General features: G+C 40.8%; 1 protein-coding gene across 2 annotated transcripts in view; it reads right to left on the bottom strand.

Moving 5' to 3' along the window:
- Window positions 1–2275: 2275 nt before the first annotated feature.
- NYAP2 (neuronal tyrosine-phosphorylated phosphoinositide-3-kinase adaptor 2) overlaps window positions 2276–26262 on the bottom strand; it is a 127061-nt gene continuing 103074 nt past the window's right edge. For both annotated transcript variants that reach the window (XM_030226890.2, XM_018913056.3), the window contains exon 6: window positions 2276–6261. In XM_030226890.2, the coding sequence (XP_030082750.2) occupies window positions 6034–6261 (228 nt within the window). In that variant the 3' untranslated portion in view covers window positions 2276–6033. The remainder of the gene's footprint in view (window positions 6262–26262) is intronic.

Below are 26262 nucleotides of genomic sequence, written 5' to 3' on the forward strand. Positions count from 1 at the left end.
GAGTAAAAACCAAGAACAGCGTTGATAAATCCTAACTTCTAAAATAAAATCAATGGTCGTTCATCCTCCTGCTCTCCTCGCATGTTTTCATGAGGGTTTAGAGAGCACAGAGCTGGCTGAGAGCAGGGGAGGTAGAGAATATTAATGGGGAAAAAAAAGATGATGGGAAGTATTGTACCTACAAATATATTTCCCAAAGCACATCATGAAAGAAAGGATGAGACAGAAAGAGAGAAGGAGGCAAAAGAAGATGAAAATATACGAGAGGTGGGGAAAACACTGAAACCATCAACCACCCTGGTGCCAAAAATCTCAATTAAAAGGTGACAGATGTGTAACCTTGTTTTAAAGGAAAAGAAAAAGCACCATAAAAGAGATGTTGTCAGGTTTAGAAAATAAATGCCAAATGTGTTCAGTCTTGCCTTTGAGCAGTGTTTCTTTTCAGTTGTCTTCTGGTTTTGTAAATTTTATTTGGTTTCCTGCAATTCCCTTGCCAGCTCTGTGAGTGCTGGCCATAGATCTGAGAGATGTTGGCCCATCTTCCCTCTGAGGGCTGCTTGACTTCCCTGCTGTGCTGACTGCAGGTTACTTGTTCCCCAGCAAGACAAGCCCCTCTGTGCTTTAATTGCTTCTCAGCCACTCTGGCACCAGCTGAGGTCACTCTGAGTGACTGCAGGGGAGAAACAGCAGCAACTCCAGCCAGTGGTATTGTGATGGCTTTCAAAATGCAAAAGGAGCAGAGACCCAAGATAGAGCACTGCAGGCACCTTTCCACTTCTAAATAAACTTACAGAAAATACAAGTGTAAAACTCAACTGTTGCTTTTTATGGTCTTGTCTCCTTTTAATTTAAGCCTCTTCTGTTTAGAAAACAATGGTATATAAAAAGTGTTTCTGCAGTGGCAAAGAAAGAGAATACATATATTTCAAATAGGAAAATGTCTGATTTTGCCCCATATTTATGCTCCCTGATGCGTTTGGCAATGCTTCCATTTAATTCCTTCTCTGTTCAGGTGCTGCTGTGTCCAGAAGTGGTCAGACATATCATGTGGTAAGGTGAATGTTGGAAGGCACCATGGCAAGCCTTTAGAAATGAGCTAGGACACAGAACTTTGTGAACCATACCACTGAAGAGCATGAAACTGACAAACAGACAAATTCTTTTTTCCTTTTTTAGGGCTGGAGAAATCCCTGTAAAACAGTGTTAATTTCTAGTCATCCATATGGGGTCTTCATACAAAACATAGGGCCAGTGAGAAAAAGCTGGACTTTGCTTCAGAGGTTGAGTCACTCTGAACATCTGTGTCAGGGGCTGGGGAGAGGAAGAGGAGCATGAAGGGGTAGCAAAGCTCTTCATCCTATATATGGGCCCTGTCAATGGGATTGCTGCTGAGGAGAGAGGTTGTGTCTTGGGGAAAGCAGGTGACTCCTGGGGCAGGAAAGCACTTGGAAAGCACCTTCTGGATTATTTGCAACCAGAAGCAGGTCCTGCTGAATACAATCAAAAGCTTCTCCCTCCTGGTGCACTTCTGCATGCAGGTCTGTACAGACAAGGATAAAGACCTTTTTGTATATTAGAGGCAGCTTTTTTTTCATGAAAGGAGAGAAATAAGTCCTCAGTGCCACAGCAAGAGCTTTACTGTTTCTTACTGGCTTCTTTATTAACTACTTGGTTACTTGTTATTGGAAATCTTCTAAAATTACAAAATGTCTTCTTAAAAATATTAGGGGGGATGTTTTAAAAAACTTGTGGAATTCCTCTGCAAGGGCTGGGTTTTACATCCTAATGGAACTAAAGCTTTTGTCTGGAAACAGGAAGATAATGCTTACTTTTGAGCAGACTTTTTAGAGCTTTATGGAGAGTGTGATCGGTCCCTCTCACATTTGAGGATATTCTGCAAATGGAGATCTTTGAAGGGGGTGTCTTTGAAGTGAGCATCTGCCATTCCAAACTGTGAAAGGTGCTTAGACAAAAGTTTATCTTCTCTTCAGAGAAATCTTATCTTAAGGATTTAGTTGAGGATGGCACTCATGGCATTAGATGCAACGAGGCATGACTTGCAAATACTAACCTATTAAAGCAATTAATTGATTTCCTCCAACAAATGGTACTATTAGAAATGTGCCTAGGGAATGCTATAAATATACAGCTATGACTTGACTTTTCTTCCCAGGAATCTCTGGCTAATCCCTATTGAATAACCTGTCTCTAAACTTAAACTATCAAATAAAAATGAACAGCCAAATATTTTAAACTATTGCTCTTTATTAGAATTACACCGGAGCACAAATAAATAAGCACTAAATTATTGTAAAATATTGTCAATGCACTAAAGAAAGCAGAATTGATCTTCAAACAACATCTTATTACTTCAGAAGTATCAAAGTACATTTAATTACATCTTACCTAAAAAAATCAAGTACAAAAATGAAAAGAAAATTAATATGTATTTATACTGTGTATATAGAAACGGCTAATAATATATGATTACAGTTAGCCTCTAGCTACTCCTTAATCCTACACAATCTCAGGCACATACCTGACAATGTCTAATGAAATATAAAAAAAAGCAACATGACATTCAGTTTCAAGATATTGGTAAATGTATTACATTGGAATGAACACAGAATGATTTCATTTTATTTAAAAACCCTGTCATTTAAAAACATAGTGCCATTGTCCACTTAAAAATAAACAACCCAAACCAAAAAACCCCATACTATTTGATACCATTTGCTTTAATTTGTCAAAAGGAGCGATAAAGTAGACATACATTGGCTAATATACGTAAACACATTTTTAGTGCAAGAATAACAAGACCTGTGACTTTACTGTGCTTTCTTGAAATCACAGTGCACCTTACACAAATTGCTACACTATAATGTTTAACTTCAGGAGTTTAAAGCAAAATAAGTGCATACCAAACAATTTCATATATACAGTCTCCATAAGTGTGTGTATATATGTGATCTGTATGTATATACAGATTGCATATTTATACAGACTACAGCTTTAATGACCGTGTGTAACTAAGCACTGTCATTCACCCTGTGACACAGAAGCTGCTGAGACAAGAGGTGATGTAGGAATGTGTGACAGCGTTGTGATGGCAGCTCTCGGCAGGACGATGTGCCTTTTACTGGAGCCATGGGGTGGGCCAGCAGTCACGGGACAGGGCAGTGGCTGTGTCCTGCTCTGGCTCTGTCCCTGACCTTTGGAAACTACTCTGCCTGAGCCTCACGTCCCTCCTCAGTAAAACGGCTCTCATAAGCATGAGGTTTATTTCACATTTCTAAAGTGCTTTGAAGGTAAGTGCTAAGTTATATTTTACTTTTTCATGTTGTTGCACTTCAAAACAAAAAGCCATTGTTTCCGTGGGATACAATGGAGGTCTGGAAGCACGTGGGCAGTTATTTTGGAAGGACAACATAAACAGTGTTGCAATAAAAGCAAAACAAGGAGTTTGCAGTGGACTAAGTGTACAAGCCAGTCTGCTCTAGGACAAGAACGCTTCAATTCCCTGATCATTATTCCTATTACACCTTGATATGGAAAGGACACGATATGAACAAACACCAGCGAGGACAGAACCGCTCACACTGACACTGCCTTCCCCCGGCAGGTGTGCCCAGGGTCTGCGCTGCCAGCGACGTTCCTGGAGCTGCTCCAGGAGCAAAACAGTGAGGACAAGGACTGGCAGAGCTGACTGAATGCTTGCTTGCTTTTTGTCACCAGTGACTTTGTGCAGTTGGGGGAAAGGGCTGAGCTAAGTATTTCACACATGGGTATGGGAAATTCTTCTCTTGCCACATTACAAGGAAGAAAAACCATGAACACTTGCTGAATAGTAAACCTGTTATCTTAACAGATTTCTCATGACCAACAAGTCTTCTTCTTTCCAGCAGATTCTGGAACTTTGTGAGATCTCTGGAGTTTTTCTTCTGCAATTTTCTTTCTTTAAAAAAGAGAATAAGCAGAATAAACAGTTGGTGTCCTTGGGATGCAACATGTTCAAAGATTCCCTCACAGCCTCCGGGTTTTTTCATGTCTTCTGTCGTTTTGGCTGTGAGGGGGTCTTCAAATCTGCATTTCAACTCTGTACCTATTCCAGCTTTTGTATACTCCTAACACACCAATATTTAACGTATGCGGATATACGTATGCACACATCTATGGGTATATATAGATACATGCATATATACATGTATATGTGTGTACACATATGCATATATACATATACAGTAATGCTAATATACATACACACATATAAACACACACTTCATCTTTTACAGAAATCTCAGTTCGGACATCAAAATATACATTAGTTAATTAGTTATAAAATATTTAAAAACTTTATTTCAGAGGCTGAAAAGAAACTACTGCTGATAAAACATTACTGAAACTCAAACTTTAGCAATATAGATTACAAAAACCTTCTAAAACTTTTTATTTTTGGTCTTTTTTGATCAGCAATTACAGCTGTGGCAATGCTGTCAGTATAATTTTAAAGAAAAGCCAATATAATAAGAAGTTTCAAACAACACACCTTTTCTTCTTGGTGAATATAACATTAAAATGATTGTTTTAAAGAGGGAATTTTGTACTACCAAACTTCAGACACATAGATAGAAATTTTAATATACAAAATATATGCCATAGATCTTTTTTTTCTCCCTACTCCACCGCAGTACAATTTTCCCTCGTCCTCAACAGATCCTTTTGGAAGATATTTCACCGTACAGATTTCACCCTCATAATCAGTATAAGCCATCCCTTTCTCCCGTTAAAACCAGGAGGTCATAATTCTTTGGTCATGACATAATATTCTGTTAAAATGGATGTAATATAATACAAGATTGCAAGCCAATTCCAGAAGCAGCCAGGAAGAAGAAACGGCATAGCTGGGAGAATGTATTACATGGGCTCCTGCTTCAAAACGGCATGAAATCAAGAGGGATTTCCCAACAGCCTTTCAAGGGGTCTGAAATCCAGCCCACAGAAACAACACGAGGAAATCTGACACAGCGTAGGTAAGGATGTGCTGCTGGATTTAAAAATAATAAACATGTAAACATATTTTGTCACCTTTATTTTCTGGACCGTCGGTAAATGTGGATGGGGAGGGCGGCTGCAGTGGCACTGCCTCACCCCGCTGAGCCGCCGCCTCTCTCTGCCAAGGGCTGCACAATTCTTAGTCACAGTGAACCATGGTCTCTGCTAATCAATGGAACGTCTTCAGGGAAGAGATTCTGTCGCAGGCCGTGCTGCAGAAAATTTAGTTCCTTGGCCAAATCATTTTAGTGAATGGTTCATATAAAACCAAGGATAATTAATCTGGTTACCCTTATGGGAAAACAGATGCAGAACAATTAATATTTTAAATGCAACCTGGGCACCTGCACTGAGCACTCGTACTTTCAGTGCTTGCAGGTTTGCTGTTTCCCACCAGAACTCTCTCTTTTGTCCATCCCATCCCCCTAGCTAAGAACATCTAACAAGTACGACTCTAGTTATCCTCTACAGCCCTAGCACCGAGTTGTTTTGTACATTGTCCTCTCCAACAACACGTACAACCACATGCTTTTGTACAGAGGCCACATCTAGGCAGGTCAGAGAAATAAAATGGTGGCGGCAGGGGGGAACAGTAGAATAGAACATAGAAAATAGGTAATAAAACAGTATAACAGTAACATTATATAGTAAAATTCTCCATAAATTTTTGAATTTATATATATATATATATTTATATATTTAAACAGTGTATTAGTTTGGGTGTTTTCAATATATTGGTGAAATATTTACATTTTGATATCTTCTGGATCCAAAAAAATCCTGGATAAATATGTATGCCTTAATCCAGTCGGAAATTTAAATCTCTCTCTTGATTGACAGGTGAGTACTGTACTGGTGTGTTTTTTCCTAGGAAGTTCACCACCTGCAGACAAGTCTTAGATTAGAGCCTTTGTCTTTTAGAGAAAGCAGGCTACCTGTGCTTGGTGCCACACAGTGGAGAGGGCATCCTCCACAGGCCTGTCAAATTGCAGTGTCCCAGAAAACAGTTTGTTGTTTGGAATAAGGAGGAGGGCTGTATTTCTTGGTCCCAGCATTCTTTTTCCAACTTGGCAAAATAGGCATGCTGTCCTGTTTGCAGAGTCCTTTCTCTGATTTCTGTCGAGCTTTGATCTCTTTGCAGAGGCAACGCTTTTTTTCAATCATGTCCAGCATCGTATGGTCCCCTTGCAACCACTGCATGCATGTCACCTGTTGGGGGAGGTGGATGGAGGGAGAAAAAAAAAAGAGGGAAAAAAATACAAATAATTGTCTTGGTCATAGATTAAATATGGTTTTTCTTTACAAAGTTAACTTACTCCTATTTGAAACACTCAAATTTTATGAATAAAAATCTCTATGCCAACAGAAACAGAGCTAGTCTTTACTTATAACTACTTCTTTAAGAAAAGAAAGAATAATAGAAGATCCCAGTTTTAACTTCTCCAGAGCACTAAAATCTAATAAAGATAAATGGTTTTGGCAATCTAGCACTGGCTGGATTTTAAATGGTACAATAGATCTTAAAAAGGCACATGGATCTTAACAATATCCTTAAGTTGTGGAAATAAAAAATTCTACACACTGAAACCCATGTTTTATATTGCTCTCCAAATCCAATCTGTCACATTAAAAGCAGGGTGTTAACATTTCTGAGTATCAAGCTAAATATAACTGTTAAATTTTGTTAAAATGATTAAGCAAACTCCATGCAAATTATATGGATTAGCCTATCCTACTCTGTGATATTTCATTAACTGGAAGACACAAGAGTTAAGAAACTCCATGTTTTCATGCATGTGGAATACTGGAGAACATGATCCTGATCCAAAAGGGGAGGTTAGCATATGTTTAGCTGTAAGTACATGTCACAGCCCCTTTGAAGCTGAGAATGTGACTTCATTTGAGTTCAGTGGGGAGTTCACAATTGAAAATGTGTCTTCAGAGGCTTTAGACTGGAACAGAAATCACTAATAGTAAATTCTTCTGGAAGGGCTCATTGGTTTTGGACATCACTGTATACCTGCAGCTCAGAATACTTCCTGTGAGCACTTACTTTGCATATGTGAAGTGATGTCTTGAATGTCCCCACATTTTTTCCCCAAGAGTTAAGGATTTGTGTGTAAGTAAATGCACACAGTACATTCACAGGGGCTGTCCAGGTACATCTCTGCTCTTGCCATGAAAATGAACATGTACAGCTATACTTTGGCAGGATTTGAGGTTCATGAGGGAAATGTATCTTTATTATTAAGGGTATTTGAATACACTTTATAATGCATATGTCTTTCTTTCACCAGTCTTAGAATGCCAAGCATGGGCATGCACCAAGACCCTTGAACTGGGGCTTGGTTTACCTAGAATCCCCTACAGAATCCCTTATAGATCCAGCTTCCTTGGATCTCGGTAGATTTTGTGTTCAGCTTGAAGCCTATTTTGCATTTATTGACAATAGATTAAGCAAATGTTCAGACTCATAGCAGAAAACAAAGCAAATGGAATAAATTTAAGAAAGCCTACCAGAAAAAGTAATAAAAAATTATGCGCTCAAACAGAAAAAATATTAGAATACAGAAATGTCAATATTTTTTGGAAAAAAATGGGGGAAAAAGAGGATAAAAGACTTTTATCACAAAACCATGCTTACCTTATACACTAGATAGTACTGTGAGTAAAAAAAGTTTAAGCCATAACATGGATTTTTGTCCTTTAATGTTCTTATGAATTTTGAATTACACTGGTAACCCATCTGCAATGTATCATCCTGAATGGCTGAGCCATTTTCTCAGAAATTCTGCTGTGCCTGCTCTTTTAGTTGAATACATATCTTTTATTTCAGGTGTGATCTAATGTTTACTGTGGGCATGAGGCACAGCATCTGCCATGGCCAAGAGACTTTCTCTCTTTAGATGACCAGGCTTGGTCCAAAACTCCCTGTCTGAACTGGAGATGCTCCCCTCCCACCCCTTGGCTCCGCTCCACAGATCTTTGGAGAGGCTCTGCCTGACCCAGATTTCGTGCCACTCTGCTCACCAGTGGTGGGTCAGTACTTACACAGCAGTATCTTCAGTTTGGCTGGGTCCTCCTCCGTGGGGAAGGACAGGGACACAGTCTGCACACAATTCATTACACAAATATTCACCAGCACAGCGGCTTCTGCGCCAGGCTTGACGACAACAGCGCTTGAGCACGGATTTCCTCTCGTAGGCACTGGGAAATACCTTCTCTTTTACAGCCCATCACATCACAGGCAGAGCGTGTGCCAGTGCCAGCCCCACAGCACGCGTGTGCTCCAGCCACCAAGTGTCACCAAGCAGCACCCGTGAGAGCCCGTGAGAGTGTGACACCCACACCACCCCCGCTCACCACCGTGCCACACACAGTGCCGTGCCCACACGGTGCCTCGTGGGACTGATCTCCTGCACTCAAGGAGGTACTCAGGGGGACAGAAGCAGCACTTTGACATGCTGAGTTCTAAAATGCCAGTTGCAACTTCCCAAAGATAGAAATGGAGTTGTAGAAAGTATCAGTTACACAGACACTCTGCCACCCCTGCAAAACAGCACCTAAAATATACCCAAGAGTAGGCAGCTCCAAAATCCTTTTTTCGTACTGGCCATCGTATTTTGCTATGGTTTGTGAATCATTTGCTGTGAAGAACTTGAATTTTCCCACTTTCCTAGAGGCAGGTTTTCAAGTCTGCTTGGGGTTTTTTTATGCTATTTTTGTTTGATGGCTAAGTCAGCATCTTAGGTATACTGTCCACTTGGCACAATCCTGCCCTGGAACTGCACTGAGTAATGGGGTGTGCAGGGGAAACATGTAGAACTGGGATGGGCAAAGTCATTTGCTAAAATACTCCAAGTGGACATATACAATGTTGAAAAAGCTTTAATATTAAAATAAGCCTAAATACTAAAGAGTATTTTTTTATAGTTGTGCCCACTTGTTTAGTGTTTAAGTGCAACAAAATAAAAATATTAGGAACAAAGTTTCATGGCCACTGGAAGCTGTGGGGCAAACCTGAGAGGAAATCCCCATGGCAAATCAAAGAACTACAGAAATGACAATAACCATGTTGATGATATGAAATCCCAGAGTGTTAAGTACATTTTCAGTGTTTCCTAGACAAATAACAGGCGCTGAGGCTCACAGGCCAGGACTCAACCCAGCTGTTAATCACAGTGAAAGCCCTCGATGACTTCAGTAGGGCTACTAAGGTGTTTAAAGCCAATGTGTTTAACACTGCAGTCTTAGGCCTAATCCTCCCAGAGACTGACCTGATGGCACTCACACGTAGTTCTAGCACTAATTTTTCTCACCTCCTCCCTCCTTCCTGGCTTTAGCCTGCTCCTCTGGCCAGGCACCAGGCTGTTAATATCCCTGCTACATCATAACAAGGAATTTGTTCAGTGTGAGAGACACAAAAAATAATGATGTTACAACCTGATTTATGGAAAAAAGTAGAGCATTCAAAACCTTTTACAGCTATACAGCTCTCCTGGGAAAGATCCCTGCGTGCTTGAGGAATGGTGCACATACTGCAGCATGTCAGAGCTTCGCTGCACATGTGGATGTACACAGACAGGCACAAAATGCACCAGCACTGGAGGTAACAGCCAGCAAGACAGAGCACAGAGAGGAAAACTTGGTTCTGACCAAAGAGTCTTGGCCCAAAGCCTGTTCTTACTGAAGAGGGAAGAAAGAGCTGGAAACGAAAGTTAGGATACCTAGAAGGTACCTCCTGGAGATTCCAGGATGTATATTAGGTACTACATCCCATAATATCCTTTGGATAACAAAATTTGCTGATTGCACATCAATTTTTTTTTCATAGAATTTTTACTCATTAGATTATTCAAGGTATAAGACACCTTTTATAAAATTTTTTTTTTCAATCAGGTAGAGCAAGAGAGTGAAGAAAAACACCAGGCAAAGGCCCAGAAGTTTGGACACTCACCAAGAAGCTGTTGGCGGTAGGCTCAATTCCTTGCTCCTAAGCAGGCAGTAAAAGCTGTGTGATGACTGGATGTGTAGGAAGCATACAGGAATATAGGGTGGTTGGATAAATTCTCTCACCTGTATGTGACTGAGTGCAAGAGTAACCCAGGATGTCTGACAAGTTCTTGGTAAACACACTCACCCTTAGATTAGTCATCAGTCTCTAGTTTTCCTTCAAAAATCTTCTCCAAAGCAAATGCTTGCACCAAACTTGAACATCAACAACAAAAAGTAAGAAACTCCTTCCACTGTACAAAACTGAGCTTTTCCACACAGTTTTAATCACTGACCTCGCTATCTTTAGAAGAAACCTGTCTAAGGTCACCTCACCTTACTTTTACTATTTTCTCTAAGTTTTCTATTTTTTATTCCCAAAACATTGGAAGTAAACATTATTAAGATTTTTATGTACTCTTGGGTTCTATGTTGGTAGTGCCATGGAACAAGTAATAAACTCATCTTCAACTAAGATAAAACAACTTTTACATATCCTCAAAACAATGCAAAATTAAAATCCTTCAAAGTGAAAAAAGATCCCTTCTGGTGGGTGTTTTAGTGCTTTATGAAGGTCAAAGAAACAAGCTAGACAAAGTAGTTCCCTTCTCTGCAAAGTGAAAATGGTACATTTTTGTGTGTGCCTACATTAGCAGTGGGCCTGATCTCATATCTCATTGGTTTGAAATTTCATATTATTCCAGAAAGATAATTAGCAGTCCCATTGGTTTCCAAATACAAGTATTGCTTAAATTAGATTGCCCTGAGCTAGACCACAGAGCTGTCTTGGAGCAGAGGTTTGATGGGCAGAAGGGGTCCAGTTCAATCACTCTTAGAGGCCAGGACTAGAAGCCAGAGGTCAGTACATGTCATAGCTCTCTGCCACATCAGAATTTACTGGGAAAAGCACATAATCCCAGGGAAAACTCAGAACAGGCTTTGGAGAACAGACAGTGACTCCCACTGTCAGGAAGCCCCTGGTGTCACAGAGGACTATTTCTGTTTTCTATTGCCCAGCCCAGGGCACCCCCACCCCTGACTGCTGGACACTGCTGGACCTCATTGTGTTGTGACACACTGCACCATCACTTCCACTAAAGTGCTCAAAACATGGGTGTTTGCAGCAAGAAAGAGAAATGTAAATGAACCTGGTTCTTTCTTTGTTGGTAACCAAGCAGGATAGTTTGGTTTGGCAGAGAGAGTCATAGTTACAAACAGGAAAAGAATAAAATATTACCCAATGATACAATTAAGCAACTACTGATGGACACAACTTTACACACAGGTTAGCTGTTTTCACCAGGTATAGAAAATATCTTGTGTCTTTTTATGGATGAATATCCACACTATGAGGTCAGACTCTTGGGCCCTTCAAGAACTGGATTATTATTACTGAAAGGGGCACCAGGAAAAATGCATCAGGACAGGCCCCAAGCAGGGCTGTGCAGGTTCCTGAGCACATGAATGACACAGAAAAAAGATATTGTGATACCTGTAAGTTACATACAAACCAAATGATCCCATGTAGCATAGCCTTTCCAAATGAAAAACATGATAGCTGGGAAAAGAAAAATCCATGAGCAGAACTAAAAGTATAGAGTGAAATATTCTCAGCACCAGGCCTGGGACTCTCTTAGCTGTGAAAAATTTAACTTATTCATGTGTTACATAAATAGCTACATAAATACATGGACAGATAATGCTCTCTCTTAGTAAAAAGACAATTTGTGCTACATAAGTCCCACACATATCCCCTTGTCTCGAGCCAAGCCCTAGGTAACCTTAGCCCTGAACACTGGGCAGGCAGGAGACAAGAGGAGAGCAAGTGCCAGGAGCAACTCTGCTCCTTCAAAGTCAGGCCCTTGGGGTGAATTGTGGTAGGAGGATAAAGCCATGCTAATTCCCAGTGCTGAGGTGTTCATTGAAGGTGATTATAATTTTTCATGAGTGCCTGTGAAAATATGTGCTGCTAAAAATGCCATGTGGGAGAAGAAGTACCTGAAATATTGTACACAGGTCTGTTAGCAGCCACTGAGTTTGAAAATGTTGACAATTTTCATTCATTTTAAAGGAACCCTTTCTAATATTTGATGTGACCACACAATCGTGCTCTGGACACATCTGTGAGCAGGGTGTTATTTTATAGTGTTTGAACTTTTAATGACCTAAAAAAATATCTTCCACTATAGTTTACATGAGGGCTTTAAACAACAGCACATACCCTTTCTGTTTCATGACATCCTGGCTGTTAAATTCTTTGCTTGCCTTGTTTTAATGCTGTTGGTTTATTTGATGTGAAATCAGAAGCTCTGGGCAATAGGAGACCCCATGATTCTGTTGTATTTTCATAATTTTTTCCTAGTAGTGTAGGTTCCCACTTCTTGTGCTGAAATTACATAGGTTATGGGCCTCAGGGAGATGCTGTTTGCCTCTGGCCCTCTTGAGCATCTCCTGTTCCTGCTGGATGAGAAGAGGGGCTGACTCCTGAAGAATGGGGGAAAACTACATTACACATCATGGCTGTTGTATAAAAATATCCTTTTCTTTGTCAGAACTGCATAACATAGATAAAATAAAAGCTCAGTAGCTGAAGTGAGGCTATAGCAAAGTGATCTTACACTAACAAAAAATACAATGAAATAAAAAAAGGCAGCAGGAGGAGTCTCCTGCAAAGTGGCCTCTAACAGTGCAATCTGTGTGCAGTGCTACACATCATTCAGCAGAGCCAAGCATGCTGGTTTGTTTTGGCAGGCTGCAGAAAACGAAGAAGAAAGGCTTTCTGAAAGCCACTTACCATCCTCTGGGAGGAAAAGGTACTCACTCCCTCCCTCACGCCTGTTCTCAGACAGGAGTTTCCAAACTCTGTTTGCCACTGAAACTCTTGACGGCGCTTTCTCTGGTGCAGATGGCTCCCAGCCCTCTGGCCAGGTAAGGCAATTCCACTGGGAAGGTGTGAAATCCCACTCCTAGAAGGCAGTCCTGTGCCCGGGGCAAGCGCTGGAGGCTATGTTAAGCAGCAACAGTGACTTCGCTATCTGATACTCGGCTTGACAGGCAGGTCCTCTTAGCACACGTTCACAAAAGGGGAGTTGTCCAAGGCAGGAAGGAGTTCAGCCAGAATCAGGTTTCAGAAAATCTGAGCAGAGAGATCCTCACCCATTTGAAGCCAACAGGAATTTACTGTCTGACCTCATGGGTCCAAGAATTTGACTATAGTTTGCTTAAACAAACAGTAAAAATAACCTCAATAAAAATGACTTTAAAATACTTCAGAAGAGCACTAGGAAAATTATGTAGGACAAGATTTCCTTTGCTAACAGTGAGCTAGAACCATTGCATTGCTGTTGAATGTTACTTCCAATGCCTGTAAAAGTCCATAAGTCAGGATGGAACTACAAGCTAAATTTGCAGTCACTCCCCTCTGTCTGAGAGAGGCATTCTGGAGGAATATTGCCATGAAAGACAGCATAATTTGGCCCAGAACAGTTACTTGTTCATACAGCTCAGTACTGCTAACTCATTCTCCTGTTACTGTCAAAGTCAAAACAACAATTGATTATTAATACAAGGTGATTAAAGTAACAGTCTGTTCAGGAACACACAGGATGTACAAGGTGAGCTGTGGAAGCAGACACTCTCCATCCAGTTTGGAGTGCCTAGGAAGGCTCCCTGGGGAGAGTGGACAGCAGAACTGCAAATTCCTCCCTAGGAGTGCCTCAAGTGTTTTCTAGAAGCTTTCCTCTGATGCTGGCAGCCACTTTAGAAGGATCCTGTGCATTTATGTAGTCACATCGCAAGCACAAGTGCACACACGAGGTGTTAAGCACTACACAATCTGCCCTTTCTGACTTTTTACAAATTCTTCTTTTCAAGGGACACAAGATCAATCTTTATTTTCCCTCTAGGAACATGGGAAAGAATTTCCCCATCACACTAGTTTTTATTTCAACAAAATGTGTAGGATTGAACACTTTATAATCTTACCCTGTATATATTTAACATTAAAAGCATTCACTGGCACCTGTTATTTCAACCTACGAAACAGCATATGCAACACATTTTAGGAGTCTTATAACATTTGTATTGCTGTCTTTAAGGTTTTGATTTACATTATTCTGAATTTCTTAACTCCTGGAAAGATGATTTATTTCAAATGATACTACTACAGAAAAAAAAAAATGAAAACAAGAGTCCCTGAAAAAGCTGTAAAACTAGAGTCCCTGCAAAAACTGCACTATCACTCAATGTAATTACATGATGCAGTACTGTAAAAAAAACTCTGGGCACCTTTTTTCAAACTTACAAGTCACTAAAGACTTGACTATATTGTGTTGTGCTCTATGGCCTGACTAATCCACCCCTTCAAAATGACTGACAAGATTATTTGGAATTCCAGAAACTCCCAAAGATTCAAGATTATGAGCAATTAACACTGATCCTAAAATTAAATTAACAAACTATTAGTAAACCTTCAGCACCTCTGGTTCCAGACCTCCAGTTTCATGATTCATTGCTTTCAATTACTAAATGTCACAGTTACTTTACTCAGAACCAGCCCTGCACATACTCCTATCCCTCAAGTTTTCCAGTAGCCCTTAGATTTATCAGCCCTTATTGCTGAGGCTACTAATAAAGCAAATTTTAGGTGACAAATTCAATGTTCTGCTTTCCATTTTCACACTGGCAGTCAGTCTAGCTACAGATCTTTCTGACCCTGCGTTATTATCTCACTTGGAAGCATAATCTTTTCATCTAAACTCTTTTTTTTTAACACCAAACAACTGCCCAAAATGTACTCACACTCTGTAAATGCTTTCAAAAGAAGAGCCTGTAAATTAACTAATATTGGGGATACTGAGGAAAGTCATCTCATGAATCTCAGTGGATCATCACAAAGTGCATTCCTATTGAAATCACTCATTAAAATCCAAACTTCACCTATGCCTTTGCTAAGGAATAAATGCAGAACTCAAGCAACCCACCATTACACTTCCTGTCATTCACTGTAAAATAGAAAGGAAAATCCAATATTGTATTAGGTCAGTCACAGGAGGGACAAAGGACAGGCACTTTTCTAGAGTTCAGTGATACATAGTTCTCCTATGTACTGCATTTTGCAGTGCAGCAGCTGCAGGGTAACACTCTCATGTCCCAGATTTCTTTGGGGCATTACTAACCCATTCTCTCCAGCATTTCCCCTTGCTGGAAGGTGCTGCTCTGGGGCATGTGTGCCACAACTGCTCATGAGCCAGACTTCACCCAGCAGGGTGATGTAAGCTGTGACCCAATGGCCACTGCAGCTGGCCCTGCCCATGGCTGGGTGGCCGTGCCCACAGCACAACCCAGCTGCAGTTAGAGTTTCTCACTCTCAGTCATGGCAGCCTTGAAAAGCTGCCAGATCCTAAATCTCATGCAGAGATGAACAGCCCCTCCACTGCACTGAGAGGTGGTGTGGAGCAGTAAGAGCTGCTGCAGGCAAGGTCCTTTCCTCCTCTGCATCCACAGAGTCCCTGTGGGCTGCAAAAGCTCTCATGTACAAGGGAGCTGAAGGCAGCAGGGTGCATGCTCTGGATACTGCTTGGACCAAGAAGGGCTCAAAAATTGAGAATGGAATAATGAAAGTGAGTGGAAACAAGACCATAACTTTGCAAGACCTAAGAACTGCAAGAAAGAGGACATTGAAACCTGTCCTAAAGTTATAAAAATGTGACATGTGGAGACATCAAAAATTCCATTAGTTTCCCCATTTTATTGAACCTCATTGTTTCCAAACTATAAAGAAGCACATGACCTTCAGCACTATTTTTACTGAAGTCAGTATTTGAACCCAAGATTTAGCTAACTTTTGTTGCTGCAACAGATGAAGAACTTCACCACACCAATTTACCAGCAAAGCTCCTAAGTCCTTATATTTCTCTAACATTTTCAGGAAAATGGCCAAAAAATAATTTTAAAATTAAAGAAATATAAAATTAGCAAAATAATGTATGGAGGGAAAATGCCTCAGTACTGAAAGCTGCTTTACTTTAAAGCTGCTTTACTTACAAGAAATTTTGAAGTATGCTCTTACATTTCTACATTTTTGATAGTGAAACTGAGTCAAGAATCATTTTCTTAGAGAAAATGCCATTTCTCAAATATTGTACTGATTGTATGGAGGGAAAAATATTCAGGAAAACATGACTAAAAATCAACACCAAATGTTCAGAGAGGATCATACTCTTGTAGGTGGTCACAACTTCCTTTTAAAAATGTGCAAAAACATTATTAAAAGACAGATATCTTCATTAATCATTTATTTCTAACTCCCATTTGAAGTGCAATTAAACAACAGTTGCCAAAGTTATGAACCATACTGAGAGTTTCTGAAGAACACAAATATGTAAGAGCCTGCTTCAATATGAGATACCACATCTGATGCTACCTCACAGCAACATCATGCAGTTTGATTTATATCAGGAATGGTTAAACTATACAGTAGCCAAATCTAATAGAGACAGGATTTCCTGGCACAGAGAATGGCTGAGATAAAGCAAGAGAGTCAGCCTGGTATCTGTGGGCTTTAGAAAATGGGATTCATTGGGTTCAGAGATTCCCTGTACCTTGCTTCTGTTTTCTGTTTAAAAGGAATGAATCTCTGAAGGGATGGTGCTGGCTGACAGAGCGTGTGAATCAGCACTAACACAATAAACCAGAGCAGCAGCTCCTCAACCATGGAGTGGTCTGGCAAACTCAGCCTAGCCTATGCCAGCAGCATGGCTGTGCTCAAATTCAGATCTCTAGAGCAGGAAGAAAATTTAAATATCCAGCTTAAAAGGAATGGCTAATGACAGTGCAGGACAAAGAAAACATTGAGCTTCTTCTTAACCTATGGACATATATCATCTGTAACATAAGCAAACTCAAACAGTAAAAACAGTGCTGCTTTTCTCTGATTGTGTTTTAAAGTTTGGTGCCAAGAACCATGATCTGACCAATGTTAATTTTAAAAGTGCATATTGGTGTTGTCTTTTCTCATTTTTTTTCCTATTGTGAATTATACAACTGTGATCAGAAACACCAGATAGCAAATGTGCTTTTCCAGACTATAAAAAAAGAGAAGGGCCAAGCAAATCCAAGAGTCCACTAACTGCCACTGACTTGTGAAGGCTTAAGAGCAGGCCACTGGCCCATCAACTCCTGTCTCAGTCAGTGGAATTTGTCCTTTCTCCTATGTTTTGTTGAGGGAAAGCATTCCTTGGACATTCTAGTTACAGCTTAGGAGTAAAATGGGAATTTGCTGTTGATGGGCGTGATGTCAGAATTTAACCCTGTAACTTTGAATTCCAAATGAAAAGGATTTCCTATTATGCAATTCTAGTTGGGGTGAAGGGTCTTCCGTACAGTGAATCCATCACCCTACAAGGTTCTCAGTATTTCCTGCATTAAGATCCATTTTCTGAGATTGTTCTGAGTAGCTGCTGCCAGGCTGCTGCAGCAACTTATTGCACAATGAGACTGGTCCAGCTGGACAAGCTAATACAATGATAAAATTAACTGTAAAGGGAGAAAATTTATCACTCATAGGTCTCATAGAGAAACACAGATGATTATCATTTCAGCTTCAATTCAATGGATAACCTAAACATATGCTCAACTGGAAAAAGTGTATCAGTCATCCTGACTAACAGAAATATTTTGCTATTTAAGATAAGCCAGTGCTTTGCTGCCTCAAGGTGAGATAACTAAGCCTACATACAGTTATGTTGTTCATTTTACAAAGGGCTAATAAATGATAGCTAGCTGTTTTAATAAATGCCTAATCAATTGGCAATTATATGTTGCTGTGAACTGCAATGGGTGAGAGGTCTGACAAATAGTCTGCAATGCTCCCATAAAATCCACTTACAAGGTTGGGTATTTTTATCCATTCCTAATGCTCACCTGAACTGGACAAACTTTCTTTCCAGCCTGAGGCCCTTCTATATCCAGTATCTATTCATGTAAGGTGTTATGCATGTGAGTCATCCCCAGACTGACAGCAATTCCCTTATGTGAATAGAGCTGGGATCTGCAACACAAGAGTCCAGCTGGTTTAGGGCATTTCTAAACCTTGGAGCACTTGATCTGCATAAGATACAGACAGCCAAAACTACACAGACTGAGCTGTTTACAGATATTTTTCAACTACAGAAAACTGTCAGGAGAAACACCAATATATTTCCCATTTTGGATCTGAAAAACTAGAAACCTTAAAAATTAGTAAAAAGAATAATCTTTTAAAGTTCTCATTTAAAATACATGATGTTTTTATTTTCATTGTTTTAACAAGACAAAATGAGAATAAAAGTAGGTTATCAAAAGTGGGTGCTGGCATTCATACCTTTTTTTTTAATTGACATACACATAATGTATATGAATAGCCACACATTTCTAGTGAAAGACTATGAACAAACACACGTACATATACAGAGATAGAGAAACGTCCTATACATACATACATGGGTGAATATACATATTTATGTGCATACAGTATACAGACGAGATACTATACAGGTACAGTCAGTGCAATATCCTGTATAAGGCTACACAAACACCGAGAGAGGCTGGTGGGGTGGTGACAGCCATGAGAACAAAACCTGGATGGTTGTGACTCAACGCACACGGTGGGGACAACCTGGCTGCTGTGGGGTGTTCTATGCGTCAGGCACACGCAGTTCCAACAGAAACGTGGTACAAAACACTCAGCTCAAAAAGGAGGACAAGTGGGAGTGTGTGGAGGAAACTGAAATGCGTATGAGCAGACAAATAAGGTTGTTCTACCTAGGATACAGAATGTTTGGTTCATTTACAGAGAATGCCTATATATAAACCCATGCTTTCATGAATTCATGCCATTTTTTATTTCTATCTTTTCCTTTAAGAATATTACAAAATTCTTGCCCTGAGTTAAACATAAATACACACAGAAAAGGGGGTGGGGGAAAAGGAAATTGCATGCTTCTAGGTTTTTTTAAAATAAAATTTTAACCAAGGCACAATGTCTTCAAGAGTGGTTGCAAGACCATTTGAAATAAACTTAGCAAGTGCTATTGTTCTGGGACTGTGGCAAAACTAATTGTTTGCATACAAAAGTCTCAGAACAAGTTTTGAAGTGAATTTACAAGTTTTAGAAGAGAACAAGTAAATTTATTACATATGCCTTAAAGAGAGATTCCCTGAAGAGGAAGGAATGCAACCAATGCTACCAAGTTATATTATAGGCAACTTATTGATGTTTGGACTGAAATTATTTCACACAAACTACATTATATATTTGTTTAGCATTGGCTATTACCTATTTTTAGTAGAACCATGTACAGTGCTGTAAGAGCAGCTAAAAATGAGATGAAGAACTTCCAGATAATTTTCAGTTTCTGCATTAGGCAGTACACACAGTGGTCTCACTGATTCAGCGAGCTGCAAGAATCACAGCTCAGGCACAGCTGATCAATGGTGGCATGAGACTTTCAAGGCTGTATCTCTCTCTGTCATTGACCTGCATGAGTGTCTTACTGGAAATATTAGTTACTAGCTCCTGTGGATCCCACTCTGTACACCCATGTTCAAATCTGACTCTCAAAAGAAAGAGTGCAGAGGCCATGCTTGGCTGCTGGCCCCACATTCAAGCACTAAAACTCAGATACACAGAGTTGGCATCAACTTCCAGGTGTTCTGGAGGGTACCTCAAATTCCATGGAACAACCACCTTCATTGTGCTGCATTGGCTGCAACATCTGTCCCCATAAATCTCTCTGAACTGACTGTTTATCAAAGTGTTGAAACACACCATCTCAACTCTGCCAAAACCAGGCATGACAAAGCAACCCCCTGAAACCTCTGACCACACAGGTGAGATCTTCTCATGTCTGTCCTATGTCTGTTCAAGAAACTGTGACTCCAAATCTGAGAAACAACTAGGTAAGGAGAGTAAAAAAGTGTTGAGCATGCAAATGAAAACCTCATGAATGCCTGTTATTTCATCCTTTGTCAGAAATATCATCACATTTGAAAGGTTTCAACAAATTCTGTCACGGAGCTTACCTCTTTCTGTTCTCTGCTGACAAGCTCACAAAGCTCATGCAGGAATAAAATATCAGGGTAAAGGAATGGAATACTCTTTCTTCTCCTCTCTTCCATCCCACCTGAAATAGTGGCAACTATGCAGGCACTCCAGGGCGAGGCAGGATGACAGAGTCGAGGTGCGATGCTCAGACCAGTGTCTCTGTTCCCACACCTGACACCCTCTTGCTGTGGGGTTACTTTTTAAACAGCTGACCTGCTTTCACTCATTACTTCCTCCCTGTGACACACTTATTTTATGCCTAAACCCCATGCTATGACCCTTATGGAGAGGGAGAGTCACCAAAGCCACCTTGGGCTTTAGCACCCATGGTGACAGCAGTGCACGCTCAGATCCCCTCAGCTGTGGGACAGAGGCTGCTCCAGCAGTGTGGGGCCACACTTAAACCAGACTCCTGGCAAAGCCATGCACTGGCCTGCTCCTGCTGCATGACCAACCCAGCTGAGTGAGAAAAAAAAGGTGCTGGGACAGCAATAACAGGCTAGTCTGCCAGCAAAAGACAGCTTGGACACATTTGCTTCTCATGCCAATCAGTCAGGTGTACCTTGGAGGGGAGGGATAGTGGATGTGACTATTCCATCTACTTCAAGGTTTGCATTTTATTTTCCTTTTTTAAAAAATGTGGTCTACTTTTTTAATAAGCATTCTCTATTTGCAATTTGCATATTTAGAAATCATTTGCACTGCTCTGGACCCATGCACTGATTAGGTAAGGCCAGATTCAAGCTGAAACTCAACACAATGCAATGTGGAGCCTTCCCCAAAGCATTAACATTCTTGTTTTTGCTCTCATCCAAAATGTTGACGGCGTATTTTGCTGGACTGTCGACAGCAGAATTTTGCTTTCTCGTGTGCAAGAGATTTGTCTTTGCAGGAAAAACCCAGAACTGTGGAAAGTAATCCAACCGCACCCTCTTGTGGGCACAGGGTTCTGCTGCACTTTAGAAAGGCACAAATCACATAAATCCAAAATTCTAACAGTGCAAAGTCCTCAGAGGGCTGTGTGACACTGCAGGACACAGTTCATGCCTCATGCCCTGGCACATCTTTCAACGTGGCAGCAGTCAGGGTGACAGATCCCTGACTCTCATGAACATTCTGTCTGAACAAGAAAGTAATGTCCTATGGCTCTGCATTCAGGCTTCTAAATACTCCCAGGACACACACACTGGTCAAATCCAGACATCATCTCAAGGTAAAATCGGCCCCTGTCCCGTCAGTGAAGTGCCTGTGCCACGGGCTTCTCTCTGTACCCCATTGTGGGCTCTTCCATGCCTGTCCATCCTCCCAGGCAGGACCCAGAGGATTTCCTGTCTCCCTGCCATTTGCAAAGCCAGCATCCACAAGATTCAGTCTATGCCTACATTCCTTTTTCTTTGCCGACACTGAAGATTTCTCCATGACAGGGCCATTTGTGAGAAAGACATCATTTTTAAAGTGTCCTTAGAAAAATATACCTGGTTTTCCACTTTTAGACATTCAAATGAATTTCATTGAATCAGTGACACATAAATGATGCAAAATCACTGTCATAGATACAGCAGATTGCACCCCAAATAGTTTTTTTGCACTTATTAATTTCACAAGAACCAAACCATAATTCCTTAATTGAGAGTCATACCCTTACCAATATACTTCCATCTGCAATCTCTTACTTTCTCATCTATTACACTGAACTTATGAATCCTTGGGGCAGGAACAGCCTTTGTTCCATGCATATTGTCTACCAACAAATAACTGTGACTCTTGGACACACCACAGGCAATATTGTGGTAGATCCTAGTGGCCAACATTAAGCAGGTTTTGTATCCAGTGACAATCCCAACCCTTAATAAATGTGATGGCTAAACATAAGGAGTAATTAAGTTCCGTTTAGTGAATATCTTCTCAGGCAAAAATAGAAGCTACCATCCAAAGTAATAAATAGTGTATGGAAAGTCCAGCCCAAGGCCCCATGGGGCTCTGATTACAGAGCAAGCAGCATGGGACTGTTCCCACACTGTGGACACATTTTTTGGAAGAAGAAAAAGATCAAGTATCAAAAAGGACCAACCATAACCTTGGCTCCAGGAGCACAGAGAGAGAGATCTCTGAGGCATTGCACTGGCTCAAGAGGAACTCTTGGCATGTACACACAGGGGGAGGAAAAGGGTTGCCACTGTGCCATGAATTGTTTAGTATGTTTTGCTATTCTATGTCCAAAATACACAACAGACTTTCAGAACTTTAAAAATTAGAGGAGAAAAGAGGGACGGAGAAAATTCTAAGAGTGGCAATTAGCACAGTAGTTAGATAGTCCCTTTGAATAGAAATCTGGGACTTTGTGTCCTCTGAGATCTTTAACAGGGATAATTTTTCCCTTTGGTCCAGAGGGCAAGGATGACAGAAGTTGATTCTTTCTTTGCATATCCTTGTGCATGATAAAAGCCAAAACAGCAGAATCACTAGAGTCTGGTGCTAGTTCTAGGCTGAGATTCACCAAGGAGTGCATGTAGCACAGATTGACAGTACTGAGTGCTGACATGGGTTCGTGCTGTGTAACACACACAAATTCTCTTGCTAGCACAATTTATTTTTTACTAACATTACCCTAGTAATCAACTGGATGAAGGACTGCTTCAGTCCACAGAGTTCTCCATCTACCTGCAATGACTCTATTTCTTTCATATAATGGAAGCTAAAGGAAAGACTGCTGTGATCAGATATGGAAGAGGGGATCTTGATTTATAAGGTGCTCATTTCTCAGCAGCAAAATTCATCAACTGCAGAATCAGAAACCCAGCTCTGCTACTGTGCCCCACAACTGCAGAGTGTTTGCTGACTCTTTGAACTCTTGTGCACTACTGCTGGGAAAAAATGGCAACTTTAAGCTGAGAATAATAGAAGAGCACAGATGCTTTGTTTATGCTCGCAGAGTATTCACTTTCAGATGCACATTTGCCAACTAAAGCATGATAATGTCAATTCATTGGGGAAGTACTGTGTCTAGGTGCAATTGTTACCATTATGGCTATAATTATTCAAAAATAATTATAGCCATAATGGTAACAATTTACATTCCCAGCATTCACTAATTACAGGGTGACCACAATGTTTACAAGGCATACAAAGACTATAATATGTTTTGTATTCACAACTAAAGCTAGAGATATTACAAGCTGGGCTTGTGATTTTTAACTGACCCAATACAGAGGAAACCTAGGCATGAGACAAATATGTAGCTGTGCTGCTGAAGAGTACTCAGTACTTGTCAAAATTTAAATCCAAATTATTAATTTAAAGTTTTGTGTATTTTTTACAATGAGCTTCTACTGCACTTAAACAGCAAGGTATTGCTCTACTCATGCATATGAAAAGCAGCTAAAATATGTCTCAGCTTCTTTGTGGTACTTCCATCACAATTTTCTTTTAAAATGGAACCATTAGAATAGGTGTTTGGGATTTTTTAGCTAAAGTGCAAAATTAAATAATAGTTGCCCTGAAGGTCTTCTCACATCAGTTTTAATGCTAGATTTATTTTTTTTCACAATACAATGTGTGCATTTTGGTTGCATTTCAGTTAGCATCTAAATACTGACTCCTAAATAAAATGTTATGTTAATTCTTGTGTGAAGGAGTTGGGATTTACCAGTCGAGGCTGGAACAAGCCTCCTCCTTCTCTCCTTCCCTCCCTCTCCCTCCCTCTGGGGCAGGGCAGGAACAGGTGGGGCAGCCCCAGTGAAGCCTCTGCTTCCCCTGCAGGTGCAGGATGTGGGACAAGGGGTGTGGGATGGGCTGGCCCAGCGGGGTGTGCTGGGCCCTGCTCCACCTCAGCCCAGAGCTGAGCCCACCCTCAGCAGGGGGGTCCAACCTCAGCAGCCCCCTGCCTTGCCTCCCCAGCTCAGGGGTAAATAAAGCTTTTCCTAATCCTGTTGGGTTACCTTGAACACTTGCTGAAGTGCATTTTCACCCAGGCTGCCTCTGGCACAGACCCAAGCCATCCCAAGGGGTTTCTCTCCTGTCCTTGCTCACACACCCTGGTGTGCACTACCCCTGTCCCAGGCCAAGGGGACATGAACACAAACACAAACCCCCCCAGGTGCATATTCAAAGTGGAAAATCTCCTTCTTACTTCTCTACCTAATGGCTATGTTGGAAACCTGTGCTGGGACACTCCTGGTCTCTGCCCCCCGGCCCTGTGAATTTTGGATTTCCATGTCTGTAACACAGCTCCCTCAGCCTGCCAGCCCCAGGCACCAGCCTCCCTCAGCACTTGGTTATTCTACAAGTCTTTTTATTTTCCTACCTAGATATAAATTTAAGGAGCCAACCTGTATCTAAAATTCTTGTTTATCAAAGACACATTCTCATACATTCTCATACAAACTATTGACGGATTGGTGCAAGACAATGGTCAAGTCCACTCTTGGGAGTCCTTTCCCCTTTGCTATATTATATTCATAAAAATAATAAAATAAGTGAGAGCTGTCCTGAATTCTAGAGGGTAATGGTTAGCTTGTCCATCTTGTGCCTTCTGTCATGTTTATCAATGTGGTCATGTGGGAAAAGTAAAATGCTACCTCAGCTTGCAGAGAACCCAGGCAGATACCAGGCAAGTAATGAACTGAGCTGCAAGTTTTCTAAAATCAGCCACAAAAAGTTTCAGTGTTCATGCTGATATATTTTCTAGCTTTTTCTTCATTCCTTCAATGCACGTTGAGACTCCTTAATTCACAGCCATCGATGTATTTTCATTCCCTTCTCTGAGTTTTTCCTTCTAATCTCAGCATGGCTTCTGAATTTTACTTTGATCATCTCTGTAAAGTTTAAATCTTCTTTCCTTGCTTAAATTGGAGCTAGATATCACTGCCTGGTCCCCCACAAAAATACACCAAACCTTAAGAGGCAAACAAACCCTCAGAATTAAGATAGCATACCTTGAGGAGGCAACAGGAAAGGACAGTGCTGTCTGGCCACTGAAAAGCAAGAAACTAACAGGCAGCATGAAGAGAAGCTGCACATTTGCAGATAAGGAACACACTTTTGTGGAAATCTATCTGAAAATAGGTTCTGCTTTGTAGGAAAGCTGAAATAGGAAACTCTAGCTATCAGTAGTTTTGTTTTCAGAGTGTGGTTTTCTTCAGACCATCTATCTTAAAACATGCTGTGCTGCTCTGCAGCCTAGTATGTGGGATTTTCCAATCACTGTCTACAAATTAATGAAAACAAATCTCCCTTGACAAAGTTCATTAGCAGAAAAAAAATTCCCAAGGTGTTTATAGGATCTCTTTTTTTCTTAAAATGGAAATCAGTGGGATTTTTCTGTGCTGAAGACTGTTTCAGAGAGGCATGGCAGTGATACAGAGAGGATTTTATGTACATTAAAACTCTGGGTGCACGATGTTCTGCTCTCCAGCAGAGGGACTTCCACAGTCTGCCTGAAACGTTTTCTTCTTTTGTGACAGACATGCTCAGTGCACATCTAGCCTGTGTGCCACGGGGATATCTGAGCTCATCGATGGAATGTAATCCTTTGTTACCCGAGGTGGAGATGTGGAGAACGATAGGATGGCAGGGAAACATCATTGCACAGCAGTGATACCTGTGACTCCAAATCCTGCTTGCTTTACACGAGTGAACAGCGTTGTTCACTGTGGCTGTCCTGTGGCAGGACTGAGCATTTTCCACTGCAGGGTGAAACCTTTGACCATGCCTGCTGCAGGAATCTCAGGTGCCAGCCCAGAGGTTCCATCAAAATGGGTGAGGCATTATTTGAGGCAACTGTGGACCCTGCTTATTGCTCTTTATAAACCCTTCCAAGTGGTTAAACTCTGTTGTTCTCTGTCCACTTAGATGGTTACAAAGACAGTTACTAGTTTGCATTTCCACATAAAGGCCAAACACAGATGGACTTTTACTATCTCTGATGTTATTCACCCACTCCTTTTCTCTAAGATATAATTTCCTTTACTCTCTACAACATTTCTCCTTTCCCTGTAACTTTTTGTGAACAATGTCCTGCCTTTATAGAATAAGAATCACTTAGGCTGGAAAATGCCTTTAATCCAGCCCTACTAAAAAGCCCTACTAAACCATGTCCCCAGGTGCCACCTCTACATGTCTTTTAAATATCTCCA

This window comes from Serinus canaria, chromosome 9 (genome assembly GCF_022539315.1).
Source record: "Serinus canaria isolate serCan28SL12 chromosome 9, serCan2020, whole genome shotgun sequence".
Taxonomy (NCBI): domain Eukaryota; kingdom Metazoa; phylum Chordata; class Aves; order Passeriformes; family Fringillidae; genus Serinus; species Serinus canaria.